The 16,254-nt window shown below is 30.2% G+C and overlaps 5 protein-coding genes and 1 non-coding gene across 14 annotated transcripts; 3 read left to right on the top strand and 3 right to left on the bottom strand.

The window, feature by feature from the left end:
* Positions 1–1,843: 1,843 nt before the first annotated feature.
* On the bottom strand, positions 1,844–8,109 carry LOC122633197 (TATA element modulatory factor-like). 5 transcript variants are annotated; one of them, XM_043820836.1, is made up of 12 exons: positions 7,820–8,105; positions 5,847–7,527; positions 5,558–5,774; positions 5,383–5,490; positions 5,028–5,306; positions 4,584–4,922; positions 4,256–4,468; positions 4,020–4,166; positions 3,504–3,896; positions 3,189–3,429; positions 2,971–3,094; positions 1,844–2,902 (listed from the first exon to the last, which is right to left on the bottom strand). In XM_043820836.1, the coding sequence occupies exons 2-12, from the start codon at positions 7,513–7,515 to the stop codon at positions 2,616–2,618; spliced, it is 4,017 nt and encodes a 1,338-aa protein (XP_043676771.1). In that variant the 5' UTR covers positions 7,516–7,527; positions 7,820–8,105; the 3' UTR covers positions 1,844–2,615. The 5 variants fall into 5 exon arrangements, with proteins under 5 accessions (XP_043676771.1, XP_043676772.1, XP_043676770.1 ...); XM_043820837.1 differs by having other exon boundaries at positions 5,558–6,257; positions 6,408–7,527; positions 7,820–8,103; XM_043820835.1 differs by having other exon boundaries at positions 3,219–3,429; positions 5,558–7,527; positions 7,820–8,109.
* A 770-nt stretch (positions 8,110–8,879) lies between these two features.
* LOC122632875 lies at positions 8,880–12,146 on the top strand. 4 transcript variants are annotated; one of them, XM_043820147.1, is made up of 6 exons: positions 8,881–8,947; positions 9,977–10,338; positions 10,454–10,887; positions 10,960–11,259; positions 11,328–11,509; positions 11,555–12,146. In XM_043820147.1, the coding sequence occupies exons 2-6, from the start codon at positions 10,264–10,266 to the stop codon at positions 12,088–12,090; spliced, it is 1,527 nt and encodes a 508-aa protein (XP_043676082.1). In that variant the 5' UTR covers positions 8,881–8,947; positions 9,977–10,263; the 3' UTR covers positions 12,091–12,146. The 4 variants fall into 4 exon arrangements, with proteins under 4 accessions (XP_043676085.1, XP_043676082.1, XP_043676083.1 ...); XM_043820148.1 differs by lacking the exon at positions 8,881–8,947 and adding an exon at positions 9,522–9,667; XM_043820150.1 differs by lacking the exon at positions 9,977–10,338 and having other exon boundaries at positions 8,880–8,947.
* On the top strand, positions 9,601–9,692 carry Trnai-uau. The gene is given in 2 exon segments: positions 9,601–9,638; positions 9,657–9,692. It is a non-coding gene; the product is annotated as a tRNA-Ile (tRNA).
* On the bottom strand, positions 12,077–13,774 carry LOC122632876. Its single transcript, XM_043820152.1, has 3 exons — positions 13,334–13,774; positions 12,549–13,241; positions 12,077–12,448 (listed from the first exon to the last, which is right to left on the bottom strand). The coding sequence occupies exons 1-3, from the start codon at positions 13,386–13,388 to the stop codon at positions 12,225–12,227; spliced, it is 972 nt and encodes a 323-aa protein (XP_043676087.1). The 5' UTR covers positions 13,389–13,774; the 3' UTR covers positions 12,077–12,224.
* A 20-nt stretch (positions 13,775–13,794) lies between these two features.
* Positions 13,795–14,383, top strand: LOC122632878 (IQ domain-containing protein K-like). Its single transcript, XM_043820155.1, has 2 exons — positions 13,795–14,145; positions 14,228–14,383. Exons 1-2 carry the CDS (start codon positions 13,795–13,797, stop codon positions 14,381–14,383), a joined length of 507 nt encoding a protein of 168 aa, XP_043676090.1.
* Positions 14,062–15,867, bottom strand: LOC122632877. Of its 2 annotated transcripts, none has more exons than XM_043820153.1 (4): positions 15,728–15,867; positions 15,436–15,668; positions 14,940–15,357; positions 14,062–14,722 (listed from the first exon to the last, which is right to left on the bottom strand). In XM_043820153.1, the coding sequence occupies exons 1-3, from the start codon at positions 15,753–15,755 to the stop codon at positions 14,956–14,958; spliced, it is 663 nt and encodes a 220-aa protein (XP_043676088.1). In that variant the 5' UTR covers positions 15,756–15,867; the 3' UTR covers positions 14,062–14,722; positions 14,940–14,955. The 2 variants fall into 2 exon arrangements, with proteins under 2 accessions (XP_043676088.1, XP_043676089.1); XM_043820154.1 differs by having other exon boundaries at positions 15,436–15,646; positions 15,728–15,824.
* Positions 15,868–16,254: the final 387 nt, after the last annotated feature.

Here is a 16,254-nt window from a genome sequence, read left to right as displayed (position 1 = left end):
GATATATGTTCAGTAGAAGATCACTTTATAATTTATAACAGTACAATTTATAATTTTATACGCATGTATGCAGGAGCGACGTGCAGACAGGGTAGTAAAATAAGATCATGGATAGAATTAAAAAGTATAATACTTCACTTTTCATATGCAAAAAAGTACATCTGGGTATTCAAAGAGGGACCAAGGAAACGTTGCTATAAAATTAATAGATTCTCCAATTTTTAAATTGATGTATGAACGCTCAAATGAAATTTCGTCTTTACTGATTTCATATTAATACTAATAAAAAAAAAAAAAAAAAGAAAAAATAAAAAAAAAAAATAAATAAAAAAAAACAGATCTTATATCTCGAAAACCTATTAATCTTCCTAATTTAAATTAAAAGAATCAAATTTTTTTCGTTCATTATTTCCCATTGGCAATAGTATGTGTGAATATATTTTTTCCAATTGATCACTATTGTAAAAATCCAATAAGTTATTGATAATTTTGTTATATCTGATATACAGAGGAACAGAATTAACTACCCAGAGTGCAGAAATTATTGATCATTAAATAAACCATTAAATACTAAAATATTTTATATTTCTGTACAATGATTATAAATTTTTGTGAAGAGTCTTATTTCAGATAAAACTTGGAGATTTTATTCTTTGACGTTTATCCTGTCACACGTTCTGTGGTATACATGGCATTGCAATTTTATTTAAATGCAATATTAGTGTTACAATCTATTCAGTTATGAACTCTCAATCATTTTCACATAACATAAATATCTTTTATTTAATAAAATTTTAATCCTCCTACACACACGATGTTGTATATTGATCAGTGATTTTATTTTTACAATTATTAATTAATAACAAAAATATGAAGTTTTATTTATTTTTATAGCACAGGAGGGTTGTTAATATTTTGTTCCACGATGAAATTCAATTTAAAAGAATTATTTAAAAGATCTTCATATATTTTTACAAATAGTTATAATTATTTAAGAAACAAAAAGGAAAAGTTTGATTCTATTTTTTCCCTTCAAAAATGAATGCCCAATATACAATAAATAATAGAAGTGCAATACCAGAAAATAATATTTGATATTATTATGCATTAATTTCTCTTAAGAAATTGTGGAATATTAGAAACACAATATAAGTATAATTTCAAAAAAATAACATCAAGCTATTCAAAAACACTACTCTTCTATTTTGCTATCTTTCATTAATATTTTGTGCATTTTTAAATATATATTTTATTTTGAAAATATCTTTAATATTACTTTGGGTAGAGACAATTTGTAATAACTTTACTTTTATAGATTATCAGTTTCAATTAATTCTGTTATATGGGTATTCAATAATAAGGGATAAAATAGTTTTTATTATATGTATTTTCACGTATTAAAATCTCATCAATACCAAATAGAAAAAATCTTCAAAATTGTTTTTACACCCAAATTTCTATATTATCAGTGCGTTTTAAAAGATCTATTCTCTAGAAGCTTAACGAATTTTCTTGAGAATTTATGTTATGTTCTATACATTAAAAATATTTTTTTTTATTTCATACGTTTAAACTATCGAATATTTGTAATAATAAAATTGAAAGCAAATTATGATCTCTTCTTGCTTATAATAAAAATGTTTGTTAAAACAATAGTGCGTTTATTTTGTAGAATCGAATAATGCTGTATCAACCAAGATTATACTATAATTATATTAGTTTTCTACAAGAATTTTTGATTGCTTACCATTATAAATTTCTCGGGAGGGAGAGGGGGGTGTCACAGATTAATTAAAAAAAATATTAGTAAAATATAATAGTTTCAGGTATATGAGAAATAATGTCATTATATAATGAAGTATATTTAGTTTTATGTTTGTACACTAATGCAATTCCAAATTTGATTATGCAATAAAATTTCATTGTAATCAGTATGGTAACAGAAGGTAGGACAGACGAATATGAGTTTGAATAAATTTCATTGTAATTCAAATTGTACACTATAATATTCAAACATAATATATTCCCATGTCCTCATTCCTCTATTCTCTTTTTTTCAAATAGAGACAATATCATGTACATACATATAAATATACATTTAATACACATATGCGAATAAAAATTAATAATAATAAATGAAAATTTCTATCATGTAATAAGTGCGTCAAATAACAGCTATGGGAGGATTATAGACAATATATGACAAAAACTTCTGTTATTAAATTTCATAATCTATGATCGACTCTTTAAGAAGAGACTTTCATTGATTCTTATAAAATGATTTTCCTATATTTTTTTATATATGTTATTAATAACTACTGTTATTCAGTTTCTTAATTGTATATTTATATATTTCGTTGCTGTCCAGTATTATTTGCACATTTTTATCTTAAAATATCTTTTGGTATGCAAACATCTAGAAATTGAGAAATTATTTAAATTGCATAGGTTTCAATACACTCAATGTAAGTGTATAAGGCATATTAAATACAATTTCTCTTTTCTGTTTAAATCTATCTGGGCAGCACAGTTATGTATGTACGTGTGTGTCTATATATATATATATATATATATATATATATATATATATATATATTATTCAAAAACATTTTTGATTAAGTATCCCTTTTAAGAAGGTGATCAATTTGACTTTTATACATATCCTTGACGTCTTCAAGATCTAATCGTAGCTCTTGATTTTCTTCCACTTTTTCTCCATACATTTGCAATAGAGCGTCATATCTAGTCTGTATTTCATTTAGATTTTCATTTAAAGCTTGTATTTCTATAATTTTATTGCTTAAATCTTCCACTTTTAAAGTTAATACAGATAATTCTGCATTAAGCGCATCTCTTTCAATGTTACGTCGTGATAATTCCCATTGAAGTTGTTGTATTTCACCTAGAGATTAAAAGTATACATATAAATATATTATTCATAAAGATATAAAAAACGAATATTTCGCATACCATCTCGCTGCTTTAATTGTGCTTGTAAGTTTTCGAACACAGATGTACTATTGGATCCTGCTCTAAGATTGCCATAAACTGCAGGGAACCTTCCTGATCCATTATCAAATACTGAATCGCTGAACTGGAAACGTTACAATATGAAAACATTTATTCATTGTGACATGAAAGTATTAAATCTTCTAACTACAATTAAATAAGAATCTCAATATACATACAGCTGGCCATACGCTACTTGCACTACTCACAGAGTCTCTCTCAATACTAAGAGTAGGGCTAAGTCTAAGTTCGTCGTCGATATTTTGTTGTTGTTCTAATATAGCATGATTTTTTCTTTTTTCTGCATCTGTAGCTGCACGTTCAATAGCTACTTTATTTTCTAATGCATTTATCTCTCTTTTGAGATCAGTGATCTGATTTGAATGAGACTGTTGAAGCATTTCCACACTTTGCTGATGACTGCATAAAAAATATATTAAAACTATTGAAGACTTTTTCTCTTACCATTTCTTATTTCCGTAATAATCTCCTACCGTAAACTTTCTTCTGCAAGAGTTTTATTTTCTTCTATTAATTTTTTATTTTGCTCTTCCAATCGTTCTTTCTCTACATTTTTAGCATTCATTTTTGATTCTAAATGAGATATTTTAGCTTTGAGTTTTATATTTTCTTCGTTCAAACCACGATATATTTCTAGTATATTTTCTAATTTTGTTTGTAACTCAGCATTATTTTCATTAAGTACTTTTTCCTGTTTCATGTAAATATTTGTTTTGTGTAACAAGTTTGCTTGAATTTGTTCCAATTGCCTTAATAATGGTTTTGTAGCTGTTGAAATAGATTCAGATAATTCTTCACTTCTTGCTTCTGCATCTGCTAATCTTTTCAATAAGGTATTATTCACATGTTTAAGGAACTCTTCTTTCCTATATTATTAAAAAAAATATACATATATATATATATATTTTTATAGATAGAAATATACGGGTACGCATATATGCATATTTAAACGATGGTTTAAAATTGAGTAATAACAAGATACAACTAACTTAACATTTGCTTCTTCCGTTTGGCGCAGCTTAATTTTGAGCTCTTCTACTTGTGCAGAAAGTTGACACGATTCACTGGCATTGTCTACAGCTTGTTTGAGTTCCTGTTCTGCATCTATTAAATTCTTCTTTGTTTCTGTTAAGTCCCTATAGAATAGAAACTGACATATAGACATTAAATATGAAATGCCTATTATTAAAAATAACAAGAATAAAAATCGTAACTGTATACTAACAATTTTGCAGCTTCTAAACTTTTTTTGTAAGCATCCATTTTGTGCAATGCATTATCTAATTTTTCTTGTAAAGTTAAAATTTCCTTTTCTTGTTTCTTTGTTTTTGCTGTCAACGTATGCACAGCTTCTATTTGTGTTCGTTCGACTTCTTCCTTTGCATGTAACGATCGTTTTAATCTTTCCAATTCTGAATTTTGTTCTTCAATAAGTTCTCTGCAATTGTGTCGAGGAAATTTAAATAGAGACTATAAACTGAATTATAATATATATCATAATCTAACTTATGATCTATAATAGTGTAAAATAATGTTATTTTACACATACATACTTTTGATGTTTGATAAGAGCATCATTTTCTTTTTCTTTAACTCTCAATTTTTTTATTATATTGCTATGCAATAATTGTTGCTTACTAAGTTTCTCTCCTTCTTCTCTAAGCTCTTTAATAATTTCATCCTTTTCTGCATTGATACTAGACATTTCTTGGGAGGACAACCGTGTTGCTGCTTCTTGCTTCAATTGTTCTAGATTTTTTCGTAAAGTATCTCTTTCTCTTATAGCTTGCTGAAATTTTCTTTCCAAAGCTGACAAACGTTGCGTATACTCGTCTGTGATTTGATTTAAGTTTTGACTTTGTTCTGCACGTTTTTCAAAACTATCCAATTGTCTGAAATTGGAAGCATGAATGATGTTCTTTTTAGCAATGAAACAATCCTTTGTTTAGCTATTATTAAGTATATATTCTTTGAACATACTTGAAACTGATACTTACTTCCTTAAACTATTGTTTTGCTCGTGTAATTCCATATTTATTCTGCTAACATCAATCAATTTCGATTCTCGCGCTTCTAATACTTCAGTTAATTCTTGTATACGTTTTAATAATTTTTCTATTTCTAAATTGGTTTCATCTGAGCCTATACTAATTTCACTAAGTTCTCTGGAATGACCTCTTGTCTTCAAAGTTTTTGTCAACAGATCATTTCCTTTGGATATCTGTAATTTAGCTGGACTTTGCCTTGACTGAGTAGAACTTGAATCTCCATTAGGACTAAATAAAAGGTATTTTTGATACATTGCCATTGAAGTTAAATAATTTCACGATTATTATGAAACGTTCTGCATACCTGGATATTACTTCAATATCACTCGATGTTGTAGTTTCTAGTTCATCTCCGCTGGTATGTCCACTAGTTTGATCAGATCCAATTTTTACCAAATCAGAACGACTAAAACTAGAAAATACAATGTTGAGATATATACGAAATATATGAATGTTATAAAAGAGATACACACACACACCTTTCTGAAGAGATTGGTGAATTTTCACGTGGCGCATCTGTAGAGTGAGTCTGTACATCTATAATTTCATGCTTTTCTACCATTGCATCTGCTAACATTGTTTTTACATAGGAGCTAGTAGTTAAATGGGTTTCAACAGCTTTAGTAGCAGCAGAAGAAACTAATGTTGCATTATCTTCAGAGCTACTTTCAATCAGCGTTCCTTCGCAACTAGAATCTGTTAAAATTAAAACTTGATCATTACATTCAACTGATTCTGTTCTTTGCAACTGTTCATTTTCATTGTCACCTTCAAGTTCTGGCGGTTCTATCGTTAATTGACTAAATGGATCTACTTCCATTATTTTGCTTACAGACTCTAGATGTTCTGATTTATGAATTGGTTGAGTTGTAATAGGTTCTAATGGTAAATGTAAATTGTGTTTTTCTTTTAAAGAATCAAGACTTGTATTTAATTGTGATTCCATAGAAGATTTTAGTAAAACTTGTTTGCCTTCCTGATAAGATTCATGCATTTTAACATTCATACCAGTAAACTCCAGCTTTTGTTTTGTTTGATCATATTGTTGAAATGTTTCCATAATAGTCATCACAGTACTTTCAGATGCAGAGGTATAAGAATCTTCAGCTAAACTTAATTCATCCAATTCATCAACATCTGGTATTATTTCAACACTTTCTGGTGAAGCTTTATTACTGTCTATGACAGATAAACTATTACTTGTTTGAGAAGTGACAGAATTATCGTGTAATGATGTACTACTAGTATTATTAGGATCTGTTTTATTTTTCTCCATAGATAAATATGGAGATATATTAGAAGATGAAACGTCTTTTTGGATAATATTACCTTCATCTCCCCACATATTAATATTGTCTCCACAAGGGGTAGTAGAATCATCCCTATCTAATATAGAGGACGATTCAGAATGTTTTTGTTCTATAGGCGATAAATAAGGACTACTATCACTTTTCCATTCTCCTAGAATTTCTACAGAACTTGGAGATGTTACCAGACTATCTGGTAATATTTCTACTGATTCTGAATTCACTTTAAGACCTACAGCACATGGACCTATCGAATCACTAACCGAATTAGCATCAGATTCTGGAGTTGTAGTACAATCTGTGTTTGATTGAGAACCAAGAATTTCTACACTTTCTAAACTCTTTTTATCACTATCAGAAGAAATGATAGATATTCTATTTAATGTATTACATGCATTCGATTCTTCTTGATTAACTTCTTTTTTCTGTTCTTCCACTTCATTTTCTCTGATATTTTTTTTATTATCTTTTTTATTAACAACATCGTCTAAATTTTGAGTAATGTCATTTTCTATCACATTACATTTTACCGTATTAATATCCTTTTGTGTTTCATGTATTTCAACTTTAATAGTATTCGTATTTTCTGACGAATACTTTTCATCTTGTTTACTAGATTCTAACAGAATTTCATTTGTAGATTTCTTTGATGCATTAACATTAGGTTTTTCACATGGTATTTTTGAAATATTTGTAGGTGACTCTTCACTCTCTTTCAAAAGAACAGAAACTTCTTCGCTAGTTAAGTTTCCAGGAAGAGACGTCGATGGAGTAAGCTGACATTTCTCTACATTTTCTATAGATGTACTTTGTAATGATCTGGAATGTTTAATATTACTTGATGTACTTTTATCTCCAAATTTAGGAATTTCAAAAAATGATCCTGTGAAACTTCCCCATATACTGCTAGTATTCTGTTGTTTTTGATTCAATACTTTAGTTTGTGAATTGTTTTCTTCGTCGCTTTTTAATTCCCAAGTTGCAAAAAAGTCTGATGGTTCATCTGTATGAGTTTGAATTACCTTCTCCTCTTCATCTTTAATATCTAAAGCTTTATCTATAGTTTTCTGAGCTTCTTTGAGAGCAGATTTTGCCAAATTGGCAAATCCTGTAGCATCAAACCAACTCATTCTTCTTCATATCTAAAATAGATTAATATTTCATTAAGGATCATTGCTAGATAAAGGGTATTATTGTATCAAAAATTATATTTATTCTTAATAGATATGAATAATATAAAAACCTTGACTGCCATCAACAAATAAAATTCTGTTATAAAAGAATAACTTAAAAAGATTAATATGAAATATAACGTAAATAAACAAATCAAATGATTAACTTATATCTATCGAAAAAAAAAATGATAAAATTATCAATGTTACACTGTTTTCAAGTATGAAAAAAATAACTATTTAAAATTATTAACAAAGTTACTTGACGTAGTCGAATGAAGAACCATTAGGTGAGCCTTGTAATAACATTTTGTTTGGGACGTTTTTTCGATATCCTTTTTTTTCACAATATCAGAATTTCTACGTGAATTTCTCTTCGCATTAAAAAACATAAATATGAGTTTTGATAATACTTAGGTAACAGCTACGTGTACTTGTCAAAACATAATTAGCAGTCGACAAACTCGAGCAGATCAGTCTTGTCAACCTATCTTTTTATTGCCAACATTATTTGTGAAAATATTGGATTTTTCGATTTTACAAATTTTCAATGTTTGTCGTATATTTTTATTTATTATCATTATAATATCAATAATTTATTCAATTGATTCACCTCATTAGTAATAGTTTCAAAACACGGCTGGATATATGTACATATATATGTGTATATATATATATATATATATATATATATATATATATATATATATATGGCACAAGAATAAATAAGTCAAAACAAAGTTATCATCATTATACAAGATGGAATTGTGAAAAAGAGTACAGTTTTTATAGGTTATTTTTTAAGTTCAAAATATTACCAATTTATTTTATACGTATATACGTTGTATGTCGACGAAGTACATATGTATATATATACATATATGTATATGCAGTGACATGCGAATCGATGCCTTGTTATCACTAATTCAAACATTCTAATGTTTTTATTTTATAATGCTATTGATTTGAAGTTAGAATTCATTATATTAGATAGGATTTCGGTTTATTTATTTAATATTGTTTCAAGATGACTTTTTTTTTTTTAAATTAAGTTGCCGATCTTGCTTTTTTGGCGCGGAATGCATTTTATTCAACGAAAAAGATAGGTTCGTTTAATATACGTGTAAAGAGCAAAATATATTTCAGGAAAGTGATCTTTTAAAGTTGTTTATCATTTTTTGCTCATAACGTATATGAGTTCAGCGACAGGTATGGACAGATTATGAACTACAAGTACAAAGGGATACATTACGTATCTATTGTATCGATGTATAAACATTACGTATTTTTCGTGCGTTATCTGACAATTGAATTAGTATATGATAAAAATTTTTTTATGTAGTAAAAATAGTGATACATTTGACAAAAGCAAGAAAAAACCATATGCCAGGTTAGATTAATTTCAAAGTGTTTGTTAATTGTAGAAACTTCGTATTTTTTGTTTGTAGTTAAACTTGTATAAACAGTTAAAGTGTATTTAAGCAGCCATTAGCTCGATATTACTTGCAATTATGATCAGTATCGTAGGACATAAAAATTCGAAATATTTTCACAAAGTAATTTTTACTATTGCAAAGTAATATGTACGTAAGGAATCTTAAATCGATTTGCTTGATAAACCTTGAAAAATGTCAAGCCATTTTCTTTATCTCACCTTTGATATGTATTGTTTTTAGATATTATGCCACTTTAAGATCTACAATATACGTATATTTAATCGTTGGTCGTTGATTTACGAGTTATTAATATATACTTAAATGAAATGATTGCGAATATGTATGTACGATAAGAGTTTTATGATTTTGATCTTTTGGATAAAAATCTTTTATGATTTTGGTTAAAGAAACAATAAATTTTCTGTTATAGTAACGATATCTATATATATGTGAGTTTTTAATATTATTTCGACGGATTTTTGTTTAAAAACAGTAAACGCCATGATTAATTATAAATAAACAAAAATAATATACGATCTAATGATTTTATTTTTAGATTTAACGAATTTACTACTGAAAGATTATTTTAGCGATCATCTTACCAACTGCTCCAGTGGCGCAATTGGTTAGCGCACGGTACTTATAAGACAGTGTTCGTGAGCAATGCCGGGGTTGTGAGTTCGAGCCTCACCTGGAGCATTTTTTTTTATTCGCTTTTTTTCTTTTTATCGCATCAAAATTAACATTTTTTATCATGCGTTTAAAATTCAAATAAATTCTATCATTTTGTTATTCTAATTATTCCTTTCTAAAGGACGATCGTAATTTAGTTAAAAGTTTTTTTTCGGCAATGAGTTTAGGATAAATTTAAAGGACAAGAAACGCAATTAGAAATCATTCGTAATTCGTACATATGCGTTTCGTGTAATCCTTCTTTTAAAAGAAATTCTTTGACCCAAATTGTTTGGAATATAATACCGCAGGCTTATACAAGAATACACGGACGAACGCATACAGAGCAATCGATATCGACGTTAATGGCAGACGCGGCGTTAAAATCGAGGATACGGATGATGTTTTATGCTAAGTACTCCTTCATCAGTCGAATCACGAAAGATCGTGTGTACCTAATAATGGACATCGTTGGTGTCCCCGTAAATCCACATACCGAACAATGTGACAAAGGTATCACTTGAATAAAAGGAGAACCTTTAAAAGCGTTCATCAAACTCTACAAGTTTGCCAGTCTTTTGTAGTCGATCTTACGAAAATGACACGGTGCTTCCACCATTCGAGATTATTACATGTTAGCGCAGAGAAAATCTTATCGACGCGAATAGGACAGGTGGGAAATTTATAGTTGATTATCATTTCGAACGAAGACGTTTATTTGTCCTTTCATCATTTATCAATCTTAAGAATTCTAATTATTCTACGATTTTTTTTGTTTAATATCGTAGGCGCGTAACTACTTGTTGCTGACCCTATTAACGATCTCGTTCGATCATGCGACTTCTCTAGAGCCGCAAGATACAGTATTGATTAATTTCTCTCGAAAATATAACGACTCCGGTGTGGTGAATCATTATGTACCGTCCGAAGAGACGAATATCGCTCGAATGAAGGAAATAGACGAAGCATCGAAGAACACGTCGTTTTCTCTAACGATCGATTCAACTGTGGAGAACAACGAAGAGCTTCCATTTGGAGTCAATGGACGAGAAGGTCGATATTATTATCGGCGACCATCTTCTCATTTGCAAGTCAGATCTCAACGGGTTCACTCGAGTACGACCGAAAGCATAAGTAGTGCCGATAAGTCGTTATCGCAAGGGAATGACATCCAAGTAGAAGAAATATCTTGTCGCGATACGGACGATGATGTATTTTTTAAGTATGATATTGGAATAATGGTTTGAATGATATTCCTCTCGTAACGATTATCTGACAACTTTGTTTTTTTTAGAGCATCCGTAAAAACGACTACGGCGAAGGAATCGCCTGTGATAGATAACGTAGAAAACGAGGTATGTAAAGTTACAAGGGTGAAAGACGAGTATACGATCAACCTAGAAAAAGAACGATTTCGGCATTGCGGCGTTGTTGCATGTTCAACGGAAACCGAAAGATTCTATTGTCTCGATTTGAGATTTCCACTGATACCGGGTCTCAGATTGAAAGACGATACGAAGATCACCTTGCGGTGCAAAGTACAAGAAAAGACTGTCTCTCGCACGAAACAAATCAGAGTGAAAACTCTCGATACGTAAGACAATTAACGTAACGTCTCGTCTATGCCATAATAAATTACATACGTTTGCTCTCGCATTTTAGATCGGCAAGAATGGTGCCCCGCGTTGTTACTGGTGGTTCTCAAAATACTTTGGAGATCGATGTCGGATTGTTTCGAAAGACATTTCATTCCGAAAAAGTGTTTGACACTAGAATACAGTCCGGAGATACCGTTATCTTGGGAGAAGAAGTATTATTGCGTGTTCTCGTACGAGATGGAAACGGTAAAAATGATCTTTAATACAAAATTAATGCGATACGCGTTATAGAGATCGATAAAATTTTATTTCCAGGCTGGCAATATTCGAGGATCGGTGAATTGACGGTTCATTATATAGAAAAGAAACAACAAAAGAAAATAATGAACAGTTTATGGATCTTGGATACCAATGGATGCTTGAATCCGGATGTTCGAAAGATTTGTTCGAGAGAACAGTATCGGATATCGCCTTTGGAAACTTATCTGATCTTCCAAGCTTTCATGTTTGAAAATATGAGAGAGAACGACGAGATATTTTTAACTGTTAAGGTAACGGGTTGTTTAGAAGGAGAGGATTGTGTTTTGAATTGTCCAGCAGGACATAATAGAAGATCTAGAAGCGTTAAAACTCATAATAATACTATCGATTGGGAAAACGACATTTCCTTTAGAGTTAATCTTCCCAAAGAAAAGATCGTTCGAGAAGATCTTTTTCGTTTTCACTTGGTCATCCCTTATGTCTTTGTTGGTTGTGCGTTATCGATTACAGTAGTTTTGCTTTGTACAATTAGAATACTTTTAAAACAAAGAATTGCGAAATATTAAACAAATATGATTATATTTATTTTTATTAAATTTAAGCTTCCTAAAGTAGAAATTGACATTTGTCTTTTTTCTTTCTTTTCGTTTTTTTTTTGATTTTGTTCTTTCATTCCTTCGTAAAAATTAGCCAAGTTTTGTCAAGTGCGATTGGGTAAGTACCAGCCATATAATTCCGAACATAGTTTTATACCAAGGGAGAATAAAATTGCGGACGTTAATATACCACGCACGAAACGATCTTTTTTCAAAGTATGTATCATACAACTAAGAGAACAGGTACAAACATCGTCGAAATAACTTAGTCCTGTCGTCAAGTAACGATCATCCTTCTTCTTTTCTTCCAACAATCTTTCAGCACGTTCTGAAAGTTGAAGAAAGAAAAAAAAAAAAAAGAAAAAAAAAAATGATATTTAGAAATTAGGTATCTACAAATTATATCTAAAGGATTCCTTAATTCTTGCCTTTTAATACTCTTGCGAGACAAGCTTCGTCACAACCATCGCGCGGCCAATCGGTTGAAAGTTCCTTAGGTGTATATTTGTAATAACTATCTGGAGAATCGTCTCTACGTTTAATTTTGATCTTATCATCCGCGATTCTAGGTTTTTCTTGATCCTTTACTGTTATTTTGCTATCAACAGGTATCCGAGAACTGTCATCGATTTCTTCAGAATCGATTCTGTATTGAATTGCCGCAGTATCTTTCACCTGTTCTTCGTCATAAACCCGTTCTTCGATCGGTCTTTCAACTCTTCTTTCTTTCGGTATTCCTGGTCTCGATACTTCAGGGCTAACTTTTTTAACTAACGGAGCTACACGTGCGATTTCCTTTTCTTCGGTATAATAAATAGTTTCTTGTTTCAATGAAGCCAAAGGAATTTCATCCTTATCGATAACTTCTTTGACATCAGTGATACGTATAGAATTTTGAACTATTTTATCGGGATATTCTTTTCGTTTAGGTTTTTCCTTATATCGATCGTCATATTCTATCGCTGGCTCTCTGGTTACTCGTTTAGAAGGATCTAACGGTACTTTACGAATTCTTTTACGTGGATCCGGTTTCACCTTTCGATCCCAATCCTCTGTGATGTCCACTCTCTGGACATCGATGATGTTTCGCATATATTCATCTGTCCAACCTGATTTTTTAACTACGAAATATTTTTATTTTTATTTGTATTCATTTACTTTTTTAAATCTTATTCACGTACGTTCAATATCGAGTTAGAGATAAAGAAAGTACCTTCTTCCCTAATTTGACGTCTCAATGTCGGACATTGTGGAGGACAACTAAGCATTTATGTGCCTCGATTACTTAAATATTTCTACGGATAAATTTAACAACAATTTTCTACATAGGCTATGTCACGTTTATCTGAAAATTTAAACTTTTCTGGGCAGTTATTATCGAAGATGAAGATGAAGCATCTTTCATTTAGATACATATTTTAATAAAATTTCTTTGCAAACGTAACGTTCGATATTTTTATTCTTATTAACGCATTTTCTTTCATATTATAATTTTGCACTACTTTAAATGTTGACGGGATATAACGAAATGTGCTTCCGTTATTGACATATTAATTACGTTTCGATTGATCGATCGCGTTCTTTGATTTATTTTTTCTTTTTTTTCCTTCGAACAAATAAAAAGGAAGAGAGATTTTATTTGAGTAAGAGTAATCATTTATTTAAGAAGCAACGATGTTTTCTAGATTAGCCAAAGAATATATTGCTGGGAATGAAATTTGTTCTGGTTGCTTTCAGGATGTAGAAACTAATAATAACGTTCAATGTCAAAGAGCAGAAAGTTTTTCTCCACAAGAGTTACGTATCGGTGATAAACAAGAGGAAAATTTATGGCAATCGATCGTCGATGAATATGAAGAAAAACAATCACAGTACACCGAATGGAAAAAAGAACAGGAATCTTCGGCGGTCGTAGTACCTTATCAAGATGTATCATCTAACTATTTGAATAAAAAAATATTTCCTTTATTATTACCAGCAATGGAAAATATGTTAGTTGAAGCTCGTCGATGGGACGCTCTTCGAGTAAATTATACATATGTATATCTTGTCATATCGAATTTAAAATATTCTATAAAAATTAATTGTTTTTACAAATCGTATTTAGATACAAAAGTGTCGATTTAATGGGATCGATTATTTGGCTGAAACTTTGTGGAATCTTAACCCGAAATATCCAAAACGTGCAATTAAATGGCACACGGTATTTGAGATACCGCAATTTAAGCTGTTATTACGTTTACAGTACGCTCGGATGAGATAGGATAATTAAAGTATTATATAAATTATTTAAAAGATTACATTTCATAGTCCAAGACCCATCTTTCCATTGTCGTGGCTCTTAACCAAGGATGAGGCAGCTTTGTATATACAAAGATATGTCCGTGGCTGGTTAGTTAGAAAGCGCGATTATGTACAAGAAATGAGACAATTTTGGAAGGTATTTGGAATTGTACTTACTACATGTCAATATCATACTAATGCTTTGCTATTTTGTAAATATTGTAGGCTCTTGCAGAGGAAAAAGCGGATATTACTGAAACTTTTATGGACGAGGATTTAGGTATTTTTATACTTATAATCGATATTTCTTCTTGTCGATCTAGTAAAGAAAGTAAGAGATATGAAAGTTGTAATATAATTCTAGGATCGAAGGAGGAACTGAAAATGGAAGAGCAAATTGATGATATGTGTGAATTTTATAAATTACTAGGAAAGTATAAGAAAACGATATAATACTACTTTGTTAATATAATAAAACTATAAAGGTACATTAATATTATTTATTAAATCTAAATTTGTTTTAGAATAGAAAGTACCTTCTGTAATAAATCTCTATGACGATGATTCTTTTTTGATGTTTGCATAAAGACTAGGACTATCAGGTGTTCCAAGACTTATTACAAAGTTTACTGTTGGCGTTTCTCCTTCTTCTGCTAATCTATACCGTTTAACACCGGACATTTGATAGATAATTTCCATCTTTGGTTCTTCTTTGTTGAATATTCCTGCCGCTTTTCTTTGTCGTATTATTATTTCTTTAAGGAGCGGCGGATAATCCATTGTTCTTGGTACTACTTTCATGACTAATGATTTACTGTAACGCGTATATTTATCCTCCTCATCTTTAGGGATCAAAATAAAATCTGCTTTATAAGTTGATCCATCTATTTGCTCTGGTTCACATGTTATTCCACGGAAGGTATTTTGAATAAGAGCTACAATCTTACGTTCTTTCTGTACAATAAAGTTAATACATTACAATATATAGATTGATTTGTACAAACAGATATAATGAATAGCCTTGTAACATACACCCGGTTTTTCCGTCATGGGTGCAGGTAAGGTAGCAATTTTTAATATTCTCATATAACAAGGTTCAGGATATCTCTGAAATTTATTGCGTATTATCATTCTTCCCACACCAAAATTTTTTAAATTTCCTAAGATTTCCCATAACGTCTTTCCTTTAAAGTCTGTTGTGCGACCGATATATTTTATAGGCATTCTTTTTGCAAGTGCCTTACTTTGATATAACAAAACGTTTACTGTAATAATTATTAATATGAGCAATAGCTACTAACATTAATCAAATATTCTGCCTTACCTTTTTGAATTGATTTCTTCTTTTTCATTAATAATTAACAAATATTATAATTGTTAATATTACACAGATTACACATAACCTAAATTCCTGACACGAAAAAAGTTGCGAAAGGTATTAATAAGGTTATCTAGAGTAGATAAAGTAGCTGTTAATACTACTGACATATGTAACGCCATCTAACGGCGCAATCTACAAATATATTATATAGCTGCTCAAATAACTCTTTGTCTATCTTGCTTTCCTGTTATTACTTTGACTGCTGCGTCACCCGTATTCGGATGACAGCAAAACTTCTGAACAGATCGCGTCACCAGTGAGCGACGCTTATATCGATTATTTACGAAAGATCTTAGTAGATATTTGGAAGGGTATCGCACAAGACATAATAAATCTTTGTTGACAAAACTCACTTTTTGCCGGAACATCTGACAAATGGCGGATAGTCGTATATATAAATATATCGAATAATGAATGAATATAAACTCGTTAAAAATGCTTTTCTTCAATTATTATAGTTTTTTTTCATT

This window comes from Vespula pensylvanica, chromosome 11 (assembly GCF_014466175.1).
Source record: "Vespula pensylvanica isolate Volc-1 chromosome 11, ASM1446617v1, whole genome shotgun sequence".
NCBI lineage: Eukaryota > Metazoa > Arthropoda > Insecta > Hymenoptera > Vespidae > Vespula > Vespula pensylvanica.
This window is presented reverse-complemented; position numbering and strand designations above follow the sequence as displayed.

Coding starts and splice junctions, on each gene's coding strand:
- LOC122633197 (XM_043820833.1), bottom strand. CDS start 7,515: ATGAGTTGGTTTGATGCTACAGGATTTGCCAATTTGGCAAAATCTGCT. Junction 5,307..5,382: donor GATATTGAAGTAATATCCAG/GTATGCAGAACG, acceptor CCTTTTATTTAG/TCCTAATGGAGATTCAAGTT. Junction 4,469..4,583: donor GCTCTTATCAAACATCAAAA/GTATGTATGTGT, acceptor ACACAATTGCAG/AGAACTTATTGAAGAACAAA.
- LOC122632875 (XM_043820147.1), top strand. CDS start 10,264: ATGACACGGTGCTTCCACCATTCGAGATTATTACATGTTAGCGCAGAG. Junction 10,888..10,959: donor GACGATGATGTATTTTTTAA/GTATGATATTGG, acceptor TGTTTTTTTTAG/AGCATCCGTAAAAACGACTA. Junction 11,510..11,554: donor TCTCGTACGAGATGGAAACG/GTAAAAATGATC, acceptor TACGCGTTATAG/AGATCGATAAAATTTTATTT.
- LOC122632876 (XM_043820152.1), bottom strand. CDS start 13,388: ATGCTTAGTTGTCCTCCACAATGTCCGACATTGAGACGTCAAATTAGG. Junction 13,242..13,333: donor ACGTCAAATTAGGGAAGAAG/GTACTTTCTTTA, acceptor AATATTTCGTAG/TTAAAAAATCAGGTTGGACA. Junction 12,449..12,548: donor TCTCGCAAGAGTATTAAAAG/GCAAGAATTAAG, acceptor TTCAACTTTCAG/AACGTGCTGAAAGATTGTTG.
- LOC122632878 (XM_043820155.1), top strand. CDS start 13,795: ATGTTTTCTAGATTAGCCAAAGAATATATTGCTGGGAATGAAATTTGT. Junction 14,146..14,227: donor GTCGATGGGACGCTCTTCGA/GTAAATTATACA, acceptor AATCGTATTTAG/ATACAAAAGTGTCGATTTAA.
- LOC122632877 (XM_043820153.1), bottom strand. CDS start 15,755: ATGAAAAAGAAGAAATCAATTCAAAAAG. Junction 15,669..15,727: donor GAAGAAATCAATTCAAAAAG/GTAAGGCAGAAT, acceptor TAATTATTACAG/TAAACGTTTTGTTATATCAA. Junction 15,358..15,435: donor CCATGACGGAAAAACCGGGT/GTATGTTACAAG, acceptor TTTATTGTACAG/AAAGAACGTAAGATTGTAGC.